General features: G+C 37.9%; 1 protein-coding gene across 8 annotated transcripts in view; it reads right to left on the reverse strand.

Annotated features, from left to right (window-relative positions):
• DMXL2 (Dmx like 2) overlaps positions 1-19,042 on the reverse strand; it is a 155,151-nt gene that overhangs the window by 69,664 nt on the left and 66,445 nt on the right. For 7 of the 8 annotated variants that reach the window (XM_027570130.2, XM_027570128.2, XM_027570129.2 and 4 more), the window contains 5 exons: positions 18,523-18,794; positions 17,197-17,893; positions 16,723-16,844; positions 2,596-2,685; positions 143-260 (listed from right to left, as the gene is read on the reverse strand). In XM_027570130.2, coding sequence (XP_027425931.2) covers positions 143-260; positions 2,596-2,685; positions 16,723-16,844; positions 17,197-17,893; positions 18,523-18,794 — 1,299 coding nt within the window. The remainder of the gene's footprint in view (positions 1-142; positions 261-2,595; positions 2,686-16,722; positions 16,845-17,196; positions 17,894-18,522; positions 18,795-19,042) is intronic. The other variant, XM_027570131.2, reaches the window with a different exon arrangement.

The raw sequence follows: 19,042 nt of genomic DNA on the forward strand, positions 1-19,042 counted from the left end.
AAGCAATTTTTACAGAACTGGTGTTATTTGCTAAAAATTATGAGAGTGACGACTTTTGATATAAAGATCCATACTCAATAAAAATTTGGAGATTTTTTTTTAAGATTAAGGTGTTAAACTCAAGACTACTTCTTAAAAGTACCTTGTGATGGCTGAAAAAATATTTCTGTTTCCTTTTTCTCCATATCTTCCTTATGTGGTTTGTATCCTATAATGAAGTCTTCTTGAAACACATGAAGCAACTGTGTATTTGAGCCACACTAAAAATATGAAAAAAAAAGTTTTATCTTTGAAATTCCCTATCTTCCACCCACCAACTCCCCAAGAACACTAATGTAGAAGAAATAAATCTAAATTTCTATTCATCAACTGACAAATTAGAAAGGAAAAAGCAACAGAAAATAAAATCATTAGAATCACCTGGGCAGAGAAAATTGCTTTCAAAGATGCTATCGCCAATAGCAGAATTGAAGAGCTCTAACAAAAACAAATCAACAGATCTGCTTCTCAAAACACACACACACACACACACACACACACACACACACACACACACACACGTGATCTACACCACTCTGAGCTCAAAAATATTAGGTCACATGACTTACTGGAGAAGGCTATGCTGACTATGTAATAAGGCAACTAGTACAGGATTCCCTTAGTTTTTCTAATTCCACTTGGGAACCAAAAATAGGAAAACCAGAAACATCCTCAACGTATTCCCAGTCTGTCTAGTGGGAATTATGTGGGGCCCTATGACAGCCAGTATCCAGTGACACATCCCTGGATTAATATATTTACACGTAAGTAGCTAGGCTTTCTAAAAGGATGGATGAGGCATCACGGTCAGCTATGCTACATGAGCACGTTTTTGAACAACACAGAGAAAAAGAGTAAAAATATGGCCACAAATGGCCACTTATTAAAATCACAAAAGGGGGGGCGCCTGGGTGGCTCAATCGTTAAGCGTCTGCCTTCGGCTCAGGTCATGGGATTGAGCCCCGCATCGGGCTCCCTGCTCGCCTCGCCTGCTTCTCCCTCTCCGCTCCCCCTGCTTGTGTTCCCTCTCTCGCTGTGTCTCTCTCTGTCAATAAATAAAATCTTAAAAAAAATATCACAAGAGGGAGCTGAAATTCAAGGAAATCCAAACTAAATCCAAACAAAATCTTATGATGGAAGTGTGTCAAGATAATTAGATGGCTGCCCCACAGATCTAAGGAAGGGAACCATGGATGGGTGGGCTAAATCTTACGGAATAAAGGGACTAACCTCCTGACAAACTACACAGAAATGAAAGGACTATAGTATTAGGTTGACCCACAAAATTTTTATGAAAGTTATATGGTATGTCTCTCAGATAGAAACCAAAAATCTCTTCACATATAGAGAAAAAGGTCACCTCCCCAGGGGAAAAAAATAAATGAAAAGGGAAGGGTGAGGTCTTCATGGATATAGAAATCATACAGCACACTGGGCACAAACCTAGAATGACTTTTAGCTATTTATCAGTGCTTGCAGTTTACCAGCCCTTGTGTTAAAGACAGTCACAACTAGAGGGGGAAACAAATCTTGAACAGGTATGAAGTAAAAAGCATAATGCCAAGTAAGAGTGACCCCTGTTAACATCCCATGGTGAAGAGAAGGAGCTAAAGTGGGAGATGAATTTAACACCCAGCCCATTAAAAATGAAGACCTTTATGGGAATGAAGACAATCCACTCTTCTGCCATATCCCTATGGAGGGAATAAGGAAATCCCAAATCTGTGAAATCACAGATTCCTTGGAGGCATTAGTAATTTGAGTTTGGCAGCCACATTCCTGTTGCCAAGAGCTGACGTGGTAACTTTGCTACATTGGTGGAAATTATTACATTTTCCCCAACAGAATGTACCAGGCACAATGGGAAAAAAAATACAACTATATTTGTTTTTAAATACGGTTAGCTCTTTCTTCATTTCCTTGTTTGAAAATATTGGTAACTCCTCACCAAAAGAATCTTTTTTTCCTATCTGGAATGAATACTTAGTTCTATCCCTTAGTCCATCAATATGATCCTGAAGAAACAAATATCTTGAGGACTAGAAAGGGATTTACAAACTCACTGTAGGGAGAAGAGTTCTCCCTCTTCCCTGGGTAGTTGCCAGGGAAGAACATGACTATACAAAAGACCTATGATTAGAAAGTAAATGTATACTTTGATCCTACTTTCATCTGCATTTAATGGATATCGTAAAAATATCTAATATTCAGACTAACAAGGCAAATACTCTAAAGCTGAACTATCAACTGAGTTAAAATGAGGAATAACATAAAAAGAGAAACCAGAAACCAAGCCCCTATGCAGCTGTACTGTATTTCCTTCATGGTTTCCCTGACTGAATCGAATGACCTTTGAACAGGAAATAAGGCTACAGATATGGAGAATAATCAGCTGGAGAATAATCCTTAAATCATTAGATTTTCACTGTGGAAATCAAGAGAAGCTGGCTGTATTTAGTATTCTCAAACAAGAGAGTTATTCTGGCCATGAAATATGCACATAAAGCACTGTGAATAAAGTATATTAATACCCCCAATTCACAAGCATGTTTTTACTTGGTTGGTTATTGCATCGAGTTCAATAATGCAGCCAGGTCGAGCAGTAGACTGTTGGCTCACAATATTAAACACTTCTCCAATAAGTTTCTGCAAATAAAAAACAGAAAATGTGAATCATCAACAATGTATGAATCTACTGTCAGTAGCATCTCAGACATTCAAGGACCCTCTAAATATTCAATGATTAGCAATGGCGATTCACTCATTCCAAGAATTATTTCAAATATCTGTACTCACTCTTATTCTCATTTTTAAAATTAACTAACCAGGTAGAAAACTCTATAGTGTCTAGCTTAACAGTGTAGAACCTCAAGGCATTGGTTCTTTCAACATGTCTTCATTTTGCAATCTTACAGCTCACGACAGACCTGGCTGAGGATGTGGCCCCATGCCCACACGTACGTTTTGCAGATCTGCAATGCCACATAGAAGTACGACCCTGCCAGTGAGAAGGTACGGGCAATCGTTGAAAGGAATGTGAGACTCAGTAACCTGAGATCAGGATGTTTAAACTAAATGGGAAGTTTAACTTTGGACACCCAAACTCCAACCCTTTCTGCTGAAAAAAGCAGTCCCTTCTCCCTCCTTCCAATTGGCTTCCCTTGCATAAAAACCTTTCAGTAGCTTCACTTGAAGCAGTTACTTCACAAGGAAATGCCCATTCTCCTCAGCATCACCACCATTACTTCTTACCACCTCCAGGCTGCTAAGAGGGCTTAGATCCCAGCTCAGCCTAGGGATATAAATACAAGATTGCCCCTGGAAAAACAGCACATACACTGGGGTTGTAGCATCATTCCAATGTGTATCAGCAACATTCCAAAGACATGGGCTAGGAACAGATTCAAGGGTTATTAGACCAAGGAGGACAAAATATGTGGCTGGGTATGGCTGAATTTATTGTTATGAGTACATTCACCCAAGATTCAGGATTTAAAGTGTTAGCTCAGACACCTGGAAGTAGTGTCTCCTGGGTTTGTTAACTGAAATCTGGATGCAACTTTGTCCTAGAGAGGGTGAGGTTAAAACACTGGACCATGAATCCTTCCTACTCAAGTGTGGTCAATGAACCAGCAACAATAGCAGCATCAGGAAGCTTTTTATAAATGCAACTTTCAGGCCCTGAAGCTAATACATCTGCATTTTAACACAATCTCTACATGATTCGTGTACATACTAAAGTTTAATAAGTACTGATGTAGATCAATGGTTCTCAGCTTGGTGGCACACTGAATCACCTGAGGAGCTTTAACAATCATTGCTACTTAGGTCCCACTTGCAGAGACTGATTTCTTGGTCTAGAGTACAATCTGATCACAGGCATTTTACAAACCCTTCAGGTGCTTCTGACATGCAACCAAGGTTGCAATCCCCTTGCAGGGATACCCATTCCAGGTAAGGAATTGCCTTCCCTGCCCACAACTCTGCTGCTAGCCCTGTGACTAAGGCCTTACCAAATGCCCTTATTCAACATTACAGGATCCTACTCAACTTTACCTCCAACAAAAGAACCCATTTTACAGCAGAAGATAAGGCCAGAATTAGGGTAAAGTGAATAAAGCACTCACCTTGGGTGCAAATTTAAGGGGGGGGGGGGGCAAAAACTCAATAATCAAGATAAATAATATCTTAATGCAGTATTTTTTTTAAAAGATTTATTTATTGGGGCACCTGGGTGGCTCAGTCAGTTAAGTGTCTACCTTCAGCTCAGGTCATGATCCCATGATCGAACCCCACATCAGGGTCCCTGCTCAGTGGGGAGTCTGCTTCTCCCTCTCCCTCTGCCCCTCCCCACTGCACGCATGTGCTCTCTCTCAAATAAAAAAAAATGTATTTATTAGAGAGAGCACATGCATGCACAAGCGGGGGAGGGAGGGACAGAGGGAGAGGGGGAGAGAGAACCTCAAGCAGACTCCCGGCTGAGCACAGAGCCCCAGGCAGGGCTTGACCTCATGACCCATGAGATCCTGACCTGAGTTGAAATTATGAGTCAGACATTTAACCGACTGAACCATCCAGGTTCCCCAATGCAGTATTTCTTAAAATCAGAATTAATGCAAAAAATTTCATGATGAACAAAATATCAAAATTTTAAATGCAGGATTCAATAGTGTCATGGGGTACCTGGCTGCTCAGTCAGAAGAGCCTGTGACTCTTGATCTTGGGGTTGTGAGTTCAAGCCCCACACTGGGTGTAGAAATTATTTAATTAAACTTAAAAACTAAAAAGAAAAATGTTTTGATGAGCCATATTAGAGCCTGAGACAAAAGCAAAACTTCACAGGTATATTTTTATGTATTTTTTAATGATTAATATTTTTCCAGAACATTAAAGTGGTTGAAAATTATTGAAAAACTGAAAAGAAAGTGTATTAAAACTCACAATATTATTTTATATTTAAAATTATTTAAACCAAAATAAATGATTTTACTTTCCCAGCTTTAATGGAAGCAAACTTATCAATATTTTTAAAATCTATTTTTTGCTTGTTTTCAATATAGACAACTCCCCTGTTTGAGTCTCCTGACTGAGTGAAAATCTTAAGTAATATTTTAATTATTATTTTTAGAGAGGGAGTTGGGGGAAGGGCAGAGGGAGAAGGAGAGAGAAAAATCTTAAGCATGTTCCATGCCCAGTGTGGATGCAGGACTCGATCTCATTACTGAGATCATGACCTGAGCCAAAATCAAGAGTCGGACGCTTAACTGACTGAGCCACCCAGGCGCCCCTTAAATAATTTTTAATTAACTTCAGCTTACTGAAACTTCTTTTGCAGGACAACATTGTGACTGGTATATTGTTTTTTTAAAGTTCTGAAGTTCACTTCCAAATTTGCATAAGACTGCACTAAACAAAATTTGTGAATCAGTTTTAGAAGATCCAAATACAATGTTGATTTTCTATTACAAATTATGGACATCGCATGACACTTAAAACGATTTCAGATGATTGTCAAAATATTTAAGAGCCAGGTCAGTGGCTGCCTTTTCTAAACAAGATTATCCATGTAATTCTTCTCCAGCTAAAAATTCAAAATCTAAAGCACTTCAGTTAATTTTTCATACCTCCATTTTGAATGTGAAATTAGTATGCTTTGTAGTCAGAATAATGGCCCCCCAAAAATGTCTTCATCCTAATTCCCAGGGCCTGTGAATATGTTATGTTACTTTACATGACAAACGAGATTTTGTGGCTGTGATTAAGCTAAACATCTGGAGATGGGAAAGTACGTTGGATTAGGTAGAAGGGCCCACTGAAATCACAATGGTCCTTATAAGAGGAGGAAGTATGGTCAGATTCAGAGAAAGAAAAGCAAAGGCCAGAGAAAGATTTGAAAATGCTCTGCTCCTAGCTTTAAAAAGGAGGAAGGAGCCATGAGCCAGGAGATGCAGGGGCCTCTAGAAGGTGGAAAGGGCAAGAAAATGGATTCTCCCCTAGAGCCTCCAGAGGGAATATGGCCCTGCCAACACTTTGGTTTTATAATATCTGGCCTCCAAAAAGATAATAAATGTATTGTTTTAAAGTCACCAATTTGGTGGTGACAATTTGTTGTATCAGCACTAGGAAACTAATACAGGTGCCCAAAATCTCCTTAATTTTTACTTGATCAGCTCTTTTTCCAGTAAGAATCCCATACTTGGTAATTCATACATTTCCAGTTCCTCTTTCATTTTTAACTCATTTTCAGGTTCAGGAACTATAGTCACACCTCTTGCTAGTAATTTACACTCACCAAACTTACTTTCAAAGTTACTTTCTCTCACTATATCCAACAACTCCCAACTGAAAACTGGATTAGCAAAAAAGTAAATTTTGATCATATTATTGAAGTGTTTGCTTCCATTAAAGCCGTGAAAGTAAAATTATAATAAATTCTGTTTGGGGCATAAATAGAATATTTGAACTGAAAATAATGTTGTGGATTTTAATATACTTACTTCCAATGTTCAATACTTTTCAACTACTTCAGTGTTCTGGGAAAAAATTAACCATTAAAAAATTACAGGAACATATGTTCCTAGAGTACAAATTCTTCCTTTTGCCCCAGGCTTTAATGTGGCTCATCATGACACTGCTAGATCTGTCTTTATTTAAAATTTTGGCATTTTGTTCATCAAGGATTTTTCTGCATTAATTTTGATTGTTTAAAATATAGCACTAAAACCGCCTAATCCAATAATTCCACTACTGGGCATTTACTCAAAGAAAACAAGAACACTAAGGTCTGGACCATTCCACCAGTTTAAAAAAAAAAAGGCAAACACCCAAGGTGCTGACAAAAGTGTAAGGGAACGCAGAATTTGGTGGTGGGAGAAAGAGACTATGATTACTGAATTCAGGCTCTGTGACTATCTGTAGAAGCAGGGGCTATAACAGCTTTCCTTTATGTTGTTTCTTCTTCCCTTGATTTCCCTACTGGGACAAGTACTAATAGTGCAAGGACTTCAATAGTCCAAGTATGACCACGACTAAACCAGCATCATTACACAATGACATGACGCCAAATGGGAATTTGTGTTTCCTCTGTGCTGGAGATAAAAGTTTCTCCATCTAAATAATCTACGCTAGGGGGCTGGCTACTCTTGACCTGCATCTAAACCTTGATGCATTCTCCACCCTTGTCTGCCTTATTCTGTGCCCCAAGATATTGACTTCTGGACCCAAACACCTAGCTTGCAAGCCAGCTTCAGCTTCAGCTGAATTCACTCAGTGGGAGGGACTGGTCGGAGACTGGAGAGGAGAGAGAGAAGTCAGGCATGTGTCACCCTTGCTCCCCACAGTTCTGTCAGTGGCTATGTTCCTGTGTGGCCACCTCTCCCAACAGACAGCTCCTTTTCCATGGCTTTAGCTCTCCCCAGGCTTTGGTACACCTTTACTGCTCTTGTCCCTTCAGGCACAGGGATATATTTTTCTATTGCCACTGCAAAAAATTACCACAAACTTTAAAAAAAAAACACACAAATGAATTATCTTACAGTTCTGTAGGTCAGAAGTCTGACGTGGGTCTCGCTGAACTAACATCAACTTGTCATAAGGGCTCCACTCCTTTCTGGAGACTCGAGGGGAGAGTCCAGTTTCCTTGCCTTTTCCAGCTTGTAGAGGTTATCCATATGCTTTGACTCATGGCCCCCCTTCTCTCAAAGCCAGTAATATCATCTCTCTGACAATTCCTCTTTTGTCACCCCTCTCTTTGACCACAGCCAGGAAAGGTTCTCTGCTTTCAAGTCTTATGTGATTAGACTGGGCCTACCCAAATAATCCAGGATAATTTCCACATTTCAGGGTCCTTAATTTATTCACATCTGCAAAGTCTCTTTTGCCATGTTAGGTAACAAATGTGCAGGTTCTGGAGATTAGCACGTGAACATTTTGGGGGGCCATTATTCTGATAATGGTAATAATGGCTTCACCCTACTGCTAAACTCTGAGTGCCCTATCATCACTTGCAGGTTAACCATGTGCTCACCTCTATAAGGAGTTCTTTCATTAAACTCTTCACAGTTAAACCTTTGTAAGTGTGTCATCTGTTTCCCACCTAGGCCCTGACTGACACAGAGAGTAAATCAAGGAAGTACTGACTGTCTCTCCCTGAAAAGTACAACTCTTACCAATGTGCTCTTCCCCACAAAATGCAAAGAAAGATCTTTGTATAGCTTCTCCTAGTTAGTATGGTCTTCCTTCCCAATTTAAATACTATAATCCCACAAAGAACATGAACAAGCAAATCAAAAGAAAATACAAACAGCCAATAAAAATATGAAAAACCATTCCATTTCTGCAGTGATAAAAATGTGTGAATCAAAAAAATAGATACAGTGCAAAATAGTGAAGATTTTGAGAGAAGAAAGAAAAAGAGGGTGGAGAAAACCTGTACTCACATACTTTGCCTGGTGAAGTACAAATTGGTAAAACAGCTAGCTTCCCATTGCCTTCACAAGATAATAAAACACTTCAGCATGATATTCATCAACTTATTCATTAACTCAACAAATTTTTGTAGAACACTTATCAGATATCCGGCACTGGGAATACAGCACTGCCCTCATTTTATATTCAAATGAAGACAGACAAATAGCACACGAATAAGTAATTAAAACAAACTGTGAAATGGTACTAAGTGCTAAGGGGAAAATGAAGTGGGAATGTGGACAGGAAGTATTGGGCAGGGGTGGTCAGGAAGCCCTCACTTGAGTAAAGGACCTAAAGGAGGCAAGAATACAAGCCATGTGTTATCTGAGGGAAGAACATCCCAGGCAGGGAGAATAGTAAGTAAAAGACGCTAAGATGAGAGATGGTTGGCCATGCTCCAGGACCAGTAAAGAGACTGGTATGGCTGCAGCCAAAATGAGGGAGGGGAAAAGTAGAAAACACAGTATCAGAGAAGTGAAGGAAGGTAGGACAGGGGGTGAGAGGTAGAGTCTGAACAGTATTACAATTCACTGTAGACAATGGCTTAAGAGTGACATGATCCAAACAAATTATACTTCAGAAATATCATTCTGACTTATATGTTGAGAATAAGAAGTCCAAGACCACCTTCCCCCGCAGAGACACAGATTTAACAGTGATAAAATTCAACATGCTTTCAAAAAAAAAAAAAAACACTCAACAAACTATGAATAGAAAGAAGCTACTTCCATATAATAAAAAATATATGAAAAGCTCAAAGCTAATGTCATACTCAATGGGAAAAGACAGTTTTTCCTCTAAGATAGATAAGGAACAAGACAGGGACGCCCACTCTCACATTATTCAACACAGACTGTAAGTTCTAACAATTAGACAAAAAATAAAAAGCATAAAAATTAGAAAAGACATGAAATTATCTGTTTGCAGATGGCATGATCTTATATGCAGAAAACCTCAAAAATTACACACACACACACAAAAAAAAAACCCGTTAGAACTAATAAATGAATTTAGCAAAGCTCTAGGATACAAAATCACCATTCAAAAATCAGGTGTGTTTCTATACACTAACAATGAGCAGTCCAAAAAGGAAATTAATAATCCCATTTAGTAGAGCATCAAAAAGAATAAAAGACTTAAGAAGAAACTGAACAAAGAAGATGAAAGACATACACTAAAAACTACAAATGTTGCTAAGAAAAATCAAAGAAGATATAAATAAATGGAAAGACATCTCATGCTGTGGATTAGAAGACTTAATATTGTTAAAATGTCCATACTACCAAAGCAATCAACAGATTCAATGTAATTCCTATCAAAATCCCAACAGCATATTTTGCAGAAATTGAAAAAACCATCCTAAAACTTATGTGATAACATGGGGGAAAGCTTCAGGACACTGGTGTGGTCAATGATTTCTTGGATATGTACCAAAAGCACAGGCAACAAAATAAAAATAGACAAATGGACTACATCACGCTTAAAAACTTCTGCCTGTCAAGGAAAACAACCGACGGAGTGAAAGGCAACCTACAGAATGGAGGAAGTAACCGCAAATTATATATGTGATAAAGGGTTAACACCCAGAATACAGAAGGAACTTCTATAACTCAACAACACAAAAAGCAAAAGGACCTGAACAGACATTTCTCCAAAGAAGATACACAAATGGCCAACATGCACAAGAAAAGGTGCTCAATATCACTAATCACGAGGGAAATGCAAATCAAAACTACCACGAGGTATCACCTCATACCCATCAGAAGGGCCACTACCAAAGAATAGAAAATAAGTGTTGGAGTGGATGAAGGGAAGTTGGAAACTTGTGCACTGCTCGTGGGAACGTAAAATGGTGTTACCATCATGGAAAACAGTACAGAGGTCGGCAAAAAAATTAACAATAGAATTACTGTATGATCCAGCAATCCCACTTCTGGGTATATACCCCCAAAAATTAAAAACAGAACTGTGAAGAGACATTTGCACACCTTATGTTCATCACAGCATTATTCACAATAGTCAAAGGACAGAAGCAACCCAAATGTCCACTGACAGGTGAATGGATAAAGAAACTGTGGTATACACACACAATGGAATATCACGCAGCCTTTAAAAAGATCTGGTCACTTGCTACAACATGGATAAACTCAGAGGACATTACACCAAGCACTAGAACAACTGTATCTTCAGTATTCTGGATGGAAATTTGTTTTTAATTTTAATTAAATCACTGCCTTCAGGGTGCCTAGCTCGCTCAGTTGGGGGAGTGTGTGTCTCTTGATCTCAAGGCTGTGAGTTTGAGCTCCACGTTGGGTGTGGAGATTACTTAAAAATAAAATCTTTGAATCGCTGCCTTCATGAACAGTTTACTCAACATAAATCCCTTCTTGATGACTCAGAGTCACATATATGAACATTAACTGTTACTCATGCCTTTAAAGGTCTAAAGATCTCAAGTGCTGTCTTAATAATAAGTACCAAATGTACCCTGGTATCTGAGAAGGAACATTAGGAATTTATTTCCAAATGTCTGCAAAACAGTTACCTACATTACATCTTGTTACCTAAAACTTCAGTCACTTCATGCTCAGTGTATCTCAAACTTAAGTCATCAACAATACCTCACAAATATCTAACCACTGCTCGTGGATCCACTATCACAAACTTGAACCCTCAGAATCATTTCCTTTATCCATATTCAGCAACTACTAAGCCCTACTTTACCCTTTCTCGGTATCTGCCAAATCCCACTCTAGCTCAGGTTTATTTTACCACATGCTTTGATGACCTCAAAAGATTTCCTGCCATCTCCAATGTTTCCAGATACCTACCAACTACACTCCATCCCACAAACTAACCACTTTACTTCCCTGTCCAAAAAAGTTTACTGTCCCCTAAAACCATCTCTTGATTCCAGAATAAAATTCAAATATTTTCAAATGTTTCTTATGGGGGGGGAAGCTAGCCTCTATCCAGCATTTACTAAAAATCCCATTTGAGGAGAGGACAGCATGTGACAACTTCTTGCCATATTTCAACTTACAATCAGTAGAGGAAGTAACTAGGAGAACTGCTGCTCTGACTTGGATCAGCAGAAATAATGGGAACTTGACAGGGAGCAGTCATGCTATGTTAAGAGTTTAAGATCAACAATAAGGGCGAGGCCCCATAGTCTATCACTCAGAGAGGCAAAAATCTCAGAATTCATCTGGCTCTGAAAGTCAAAATGGCTTAAGAGAGTCTGGAGGCTAAAGGGACTTGGAGGTTCCTGACTATACAACTGCAAACACAACTGATGAGAACAAAAAGCTGGTTAGTGTAAGGGGTTGGCTAGTGTCCCATCAAAATCCATGTCTACCTGCAAAGTCAGAATGTCCTCTTATTTAGAGGAAGGATGTTTGCAGATCTAATCAGTTTAAGATAAGGTCATACTAGATGAGGGTGGGTGTCCTTCCAAGAAGAGGAGAGGACACATAGAGACACCCAGAGAGAAGGCGGCCATGTGAAGACAGAGGCAGAGACTAGAGTGTTGCAGTTTCAAGTCTAGGAACACTGAAGATTGGTCAGAGCAACCAGAAGTTAGGAAGAGGCAAGAAAGGATCTTCCCCTAGAGCCTTCAGAAAGAGCATGATCCCGCCAACACCTTCATTTCAGACTAAATATATATGCAAAAAACAAGAGTTGCAAAATATATGAAACACAAAACTTCTAGAACTGAAAGCAGAAATGGACAAATTCACAATTCTGGTTGGGAATTTCAACACCCTTCTCACAGGAATTGACAGAATTAGACAGAAAATTAGCAAAGATCTAGAGGAACTCAACACCACCATTAATGAAAACAAAAGCTAACTGACATTTTTAGAACACCCCACCCAACAACAGCAGAATATGTTCAAGTGCCACAGAATACATACTAAGATAAACAACATCCTGGGCCATAAAACAAACCTCAGTCAATTTACAAGGATTGGAATCATAGAGTGTGTTCTTCTACCACCATGGAATCAAATTAGAAATCAGTAACAGAATGGTAACAGGAAAATCCCTTCCCAGTATTTACTGGGAAGCTGAACAACACACTTTTAAATAACCCATGGGTCAAATAAGAATTCTCAAGCAAAGTTTAAAAATATAGTGAAGTGAATAAAATGAAAATACTACTTATCAAAATGCCAAAGCAGTGTTGAGAGGGAAATTTATAGCACTAAATGCATACATTAGAAAATAAGAAAAGTTTCAAACCAAGACTCTAAAGCTACTATGTCATGAAACCTAGAAAAAGAACCTTCCCTACCCCCCCAAAAAAGGGCAAGGAAGAAAATAACAAAAGGGCAGAAATTAATGAAAATGAAAACAAAAACAAAGAGGTCAATGAACAAAGAGCTCATTCTTTGACAATATCAATAAAATTAACAAACTTGTAGCAAGACTGAAAAGAAAAAAAGAGGAAAGGCACTAATTACCATGTTGATAGCATGTACCCCTCATATAGTGTGATAAGAAGGGTACTTAACATCTGTGATATTCTTCCTAAAAACCCATAACTCCTGTCTAACCATGAGAAAAACAGCAAACCCAAATCAAGGGGAAATTCTATAAAATGTCTGACCAGGACTACTCAAAACTGTCAAAGTCATGAGAAAATACTGAGTAAGAAAGAAATGAAGAAAACTGAGAAACTGCCCCAGATCAGAGAAGGCTAAGGATTCATGATGACTAAATACAAGTGGTTTTCTGGGTGAGAGCAGAAAAATCAGTTAAATCTTAGAAAGTCTAGAGTTTAATTGATCATATCATACTAATGATGATTTGAGATGTTAACAACAGGGGAAACTGGCTATGGGGTGGATGAGAACTCTACTGTTGCAACTTTTCTGTAAATCTAAAACTATTCAAAAATTAAAAATTTATTTAAAAAATTAAGTAACTGAATAAGTTATTATTTTCAGGGTACAGAGATAAAGTAAAAGATGAGCTCATAAACAGAGGCTGACACTTTAATGTTAATAAAGATGCAAAGAATAAGAACTCCTAATTCCTACTTTGTCTCTGGTCTTCTATTTCAAGAATTTTATCCTGTTGGGGCACCTGAGTGGCTCAGTCGGTTAAGCAACAGACTCTCGATTCTGACTCAGGTCATGATCTCAGGGTGGTGAGATCAAGTCCTGAGTCAGGCTCCTGAGCTGGGTGTGGAGCCTGCTTAAGATTCTTTCTCTCCCTCTCCCTCTCTCTCTGCCCCTCCCCCAACACACACATGCACTCTCAATCTAAAATAAAAAATTTTTTAATTAAAGAATTTAGCTTGCAAAAAATAGAAAAAACCAAAAATGTTCTACACTAAATATGTATTACATTTTAACATTAAAAATTAATGAAAATAGGTTTAAGAAAAAAATGTACATTGGTAAGGGGAAGAGTAGAAGACAGGATAAATTAAGAAATTCCATGGGACGCCTGGGTGGCTCAGTCATTAAGCGGCTACCTTCAGCTTAGGTCATGATCTCAGGGTCCTGTGATCGAGCCCCGCATCGAGCTCTCTGCTCCATGGGAAGCTTGCTTCTCCCACTCCCCCTACTTGTGTTCCCTCTCTCGCTGTCTCTCTCTGTCAAATAAATAAATAAAATCTTAAAAAAAAAAAATCCAAGAACATATCTAACTGCTCTACATAAATTTGTATTTTTTGGAAAAGTAATGCCTGGGTTAGTGGGAAATTTTGCAAATGAGTTCAATGAACTACAGAGGATGTTCTCTGAGAAATCATGGGAAATGTCACAGCCAAAATACTAGCAATAGGTAAATGTTCCAATTTTCAAAAAGGAAAACGATGTAATTCAGTAAGGCAAACTAGAGAGCTTGAGGTCTATTTAGTACAAGGTTTTAGTCAGCAACAGACATCAGGGTAGGTACATTTAACATTCTACACATTAAAACAATCGTCTCAGACATACTTGACTTCCTTTTTGACTTCAGAGTATTTGGCAGACAGAGTGCATTTTATTTCAGCAAAGCACATGACAAGCTGCCTCATGGAAATTCTAGGGACAAGCTGAAGAAACATTTCAGACAATAAAAATCGAAAAATATTTCAAATGTACACTTCTAGGCTCTTTTTTCAGTCCTATCCTGTTTACATTTTTATAATTGACTAAGATAAAGATGTGGAAACAACATTCATCAAACAGACTGGTGATATAAGTCATAAAGCAATAACACAACAGAATCTGGCTTCTAAAACATATCGAAAGACTGAACCTAACGATGAAATGTAACAGTGAAAATAGGCCTTCATTTGGGCTATAACTCAAATGCGCAAATATGGAATGGCTTACTGGCAAAAAGAGACTTTGGGATATTTAAATGAGAGCCAGCTCAGTATGAATCAATTACAAACAAAGAATCTGGCATGATTACCAAAAACACAATGGAATCTAATGACAGGGGCCATAACACTGCTGTATTCTAGTGGTCCTACAACACCCAGAGAACAAACTGAAAACTGCTAAGAATAACCAGGGTCAAATATAAAACAGAATTAGTTTATTGGGGGAGGGGAGCAGATTTGGCCTGAGGAAAAAAGTTTCATAGGTTATAAGACAGTCGTCTTCAATGTAATGTACGGTGATTAACAATAAAAAATTTTAAAAAAGAATACTATGTAGCTATAAAATAAAGAGAACGAGAAACATCAACTGTGCTAAATAAAGCAATATGCAAAACAGGAAAAGAAAAAAAAAAGACAGTCGTCTTCAAATATCTGAACTGATCTCCCATGTAAGGAATATTAGACTTATTCTAAATGGAACCAGGGTTAAAAAGCAGAATTTAAGGAATATGAATTTAATTTCAGTTTAACAGTGAGGGTAATTCAAAGGCAACAAGAGCTGCATTTAGAGCTGAGGCTTCCCCCTTAGAGGACAGATTGGCAGGAATGTGGTAGAGAGGAATAAAGCATCACATGGCTGGTGTAGACTAGGTGACCTATAAAGTATCTTCCAACTCTGTGATTTTAAGATGCTACTTCCTCTATGCCAAACCTCTGGCTCCAGTCCAAGCAGTTTTCCCACCATTCCTGGAACAAGCCTTACTTAAACATGCACTTTCCCTTATCCACAATTTCAGGCCATTCTCTCACTCAGGCAAAGGTCTTTCTAAACCTTATTCACCCATCAAAAATAAACCTAAATACTGTCCTTAATAAAGATTTCTAGGCCTACCCTCCTCTGATCTCTCTTGCCTCTGGATTATGGAATACTTCTGGTACCATCTGTTTGACAATTAGTTACATACCACCCTCAGACACTGCTTCTTCTTCAACTGTTATTTAACCTTTTATTAATAATTTCTCTCCTCAGTTAAATTAAAAGCTCCTTAAAGCCACACACTGAAACTTATACTCTGTATCCCCTATACTTTGAAGGACACACAGTAGATACAAATATCTTTGGTGTTCAATATTGGAAACATTTTCGTTAGAACAACTGTTTTATAAACTGTTTTATAAAAAGGTATGTTTTCATAGGTAAAGGTAAAATTCACTATTCAAATCTGAATAGTAACTAATATACATTGACTTCCGGTTCAGCTATAGTACTACCAGAATAAGATATGCCACCCACTGATAACATATTCCAACCACAGGATTTTTTTTTTAAATGGTTAGTGAAGGGCGCCTGGGTGGCTCAGTTGGTTAAGCGACTGTCTTCAGCTCAGGTCATGATCCCAGGCTCCTGGGATCGAGTCCCGCATCAGGCTCCCTGCTCAGCAGGGAGTCTGCTTCTCCCTCTGACCCTACCCCCTCATGCTTTATCTCATTCTCTCTCTCAAATAAATAAATACAATATTTTTTTAAAAAATAAATAAATAAATGGTTAGTGAAGCTCAGAAAAGCTCAAAATTTCCAACCTAAACAAAGAGCTTGGTAAAGCTGCCTTAGAGCAAAGAAAGATTAACAGAACCAAACTAGAAAGTGAAAAATGTCAAGCAGAAATCAGGATATTGTAGGGAAAAAGTCATATTTATTTCTTTAAATGTAAAAGGTACTGATGTGTGATACTGATTCATGTACCTTGAAACACAAATTAAGAACCAGTAAATTTGTCATATAGAGCCCAGAACACGTGCTCACTCCCTAAACACCAACTAAAAGTCCCAAAGTAAAAGGAGAATCCCTTATCAGATTAGATATTTTAATAAAGATTAGGAAATACTCACTGAAGATTCAGGATCAGATAATTCATCCAATAATTTCCTTGCATCCACCACAGCTTGATAGAGTCTCAAATTTTTGCCATCAGAAGCAACAAAGCAAGCACTTGCAGAATTGCAGTATGTGCCTGAAAGAGTAAAGGCTTTGCATTATAATATATAGTTTATTTTTATTTTGGGCTGAAGTATGAGAAACCTATTCACACTTTTCTTTTTAGGCACAACCATGGTCCAGAATCATAATTAAACAGATAAAATTAATGGATATAAAATTATTAACAAAAGAATTCAATAGAAAATATGTTACGAGAGGGGGAAAAAATTAAAAACAAACTTCCGAAAATTCTAAACGTAAGTCTCAAGTCTACATTCTCAGTACTTACTAAAAATCCTCCTAATAGTGACAAATATAAACCATTTTCTGTATTAAAAAACAGTTTAAAAGCTTTTATTAATTTCAGAATTAAAATGAACACTTACCAAGACAATAGCTGGGAATAAGAGTCGGAAGCCAAGCAACATTAGAGAAGGCTGATGTATGTAAAGAGTTAATTCGAGCCAATTCGGATACTCCTCCAGTGTAGGACAAAGGTCCTATTGGGTCTACACGCCACAGAATAAGTTCACTATATATTGCATTCGGGTCATGAAATGTACGTGTTGCTGCATTTCTAAGAGGTTGTTTCGAGGAAACTTTTATGTGTCTTACAGGATCCATCAATCTACTTACTTTATTGTCTGAGTCCCACTGACAGTCTAATTCAGGAGTCAACAGAGCATTGTGATGAGAGGATGTTAGTAACAATGGTAAAACTGAATGACATGCCAGGTCATTGAGGTGAAATCGATGACCACAGTATCTAAACTTGTGAGATACAGTCAGAACAGTGGTAAAGGCAGACTTATCTGCAAAAGTGACTGCCCACTGATTTAAAGAGCCATCTATGTGTTTGGAGACCATCATTACTGTAGGAGCTAAAATGTTCACGTTTGTAGTGTGTGATCTGGAGTGCAGCTGTGATCCGTGAGGACTGCCCACAGCCATCATCTCTTGGTGGAACCGAGTGTGGGGAGAATCTTTCGTAGCATTGATGCAGGCATACATCATGATATTTTTACTAAGAGAGCTCGCATCACCAGATGGAAATGCAACAGGAATCCGAGAAGAAAAAGAAACCTGAAAAACACGGTACGAATTCAATGTAAGTAGTTTTCCTCCTCTCAAAAAGTCTTCCAAAAATGCTTCCATTTTCAAAATGTCAAATCTCAGTTTCCTAGGAAAACTATCATTTTCAACCTCTTTTCGTATAATTCCTTTCCTCTATTTATGTAATATGTATCTCTATTTGCGGCCCAAGAGAAGCCTGAAAATCAAGGAAAAGTTTCAAGTGCCTTACTTGTACAGCTAAATGACCACACCACAAATATAAACAGAAATGAAGTTCAGAATGATAATAAATAAAGATAGCTAGATTTACTTAATAAAACTGGGGGGGGGCACTCTGAGTCACATATTTAGGGTAGTTTTATTAAGTTTATTCAAAATATTGTGAATTCCTAGGAAAAAAGCCAATGCACATATATTCAAATATTCAGTACCACATTTCAAAGCCAAATTCATTTTACTTTGAATTAACCAAATTTATAAAATTTGTGGTCATTGGTCCCCCTTTGGTAACAAGAATAAGTATTCTCTTCTCAGTTGCTTCTCAAAAACAAACTTTTATGAGTGTTTCTGAAAACATAGTAAATCTGAATAGCATCTTTTCTAAGAAATGTAATAATTGCTTCATCAGTAAAATATACCTGGACTTGTCTAAATATTCCAGGATTATATTCATCCAAATACTTTACATGCCATACTAGAAAGGTACCATCTACAGGGTGAATAGTAAAAAGCATGTCAGGATTCTTATTCCATTCAGTTAGCAGCATTTCAATCTTCCGATCAAGCAGGACTGTGGGCAGTGGCATTGGTACACTAGGTCGTGAAAAGGTTCTGGGACTTCCCTCTCTTTCTCCATCTTCATGTTCCGATGATCCTGTACCTGCCTCAGATTCTCTATCCAGGGATAACTCTGAATCAGAAAATAAATTTATCAGTACTGAACTATCAATAGAATACTATCTTAAGAAATTATAAATCCCTTTTCCAATTTATGGCCAGGGGGAGGGAGGGAAGGAGAAAAAACAAAGAAGAAAATCATTTTCTGGTCTGAACCGAAAATTACTATTATTTCTTAACTTTAAAGAAATCAGAATTTCATTCATGTTATCATTATCATTAGCAAAACTTGCTCCCCAAAAAAGGACATGGCTTCCAAAG

This window comes from Zalophus californianus, chromosome 6 (assembly GCF_009762305.2).
Source record: "Zalophus californianus isolate mZalCal1 chromosome 6, mZalCal1.pri.v2, whole genome shotgun sequence".
NCBI lineage: Eukaryota > Metazoa > Chordata > Mammalia > Carnivora > Otariidae > Zalophus > Zalophus californianus.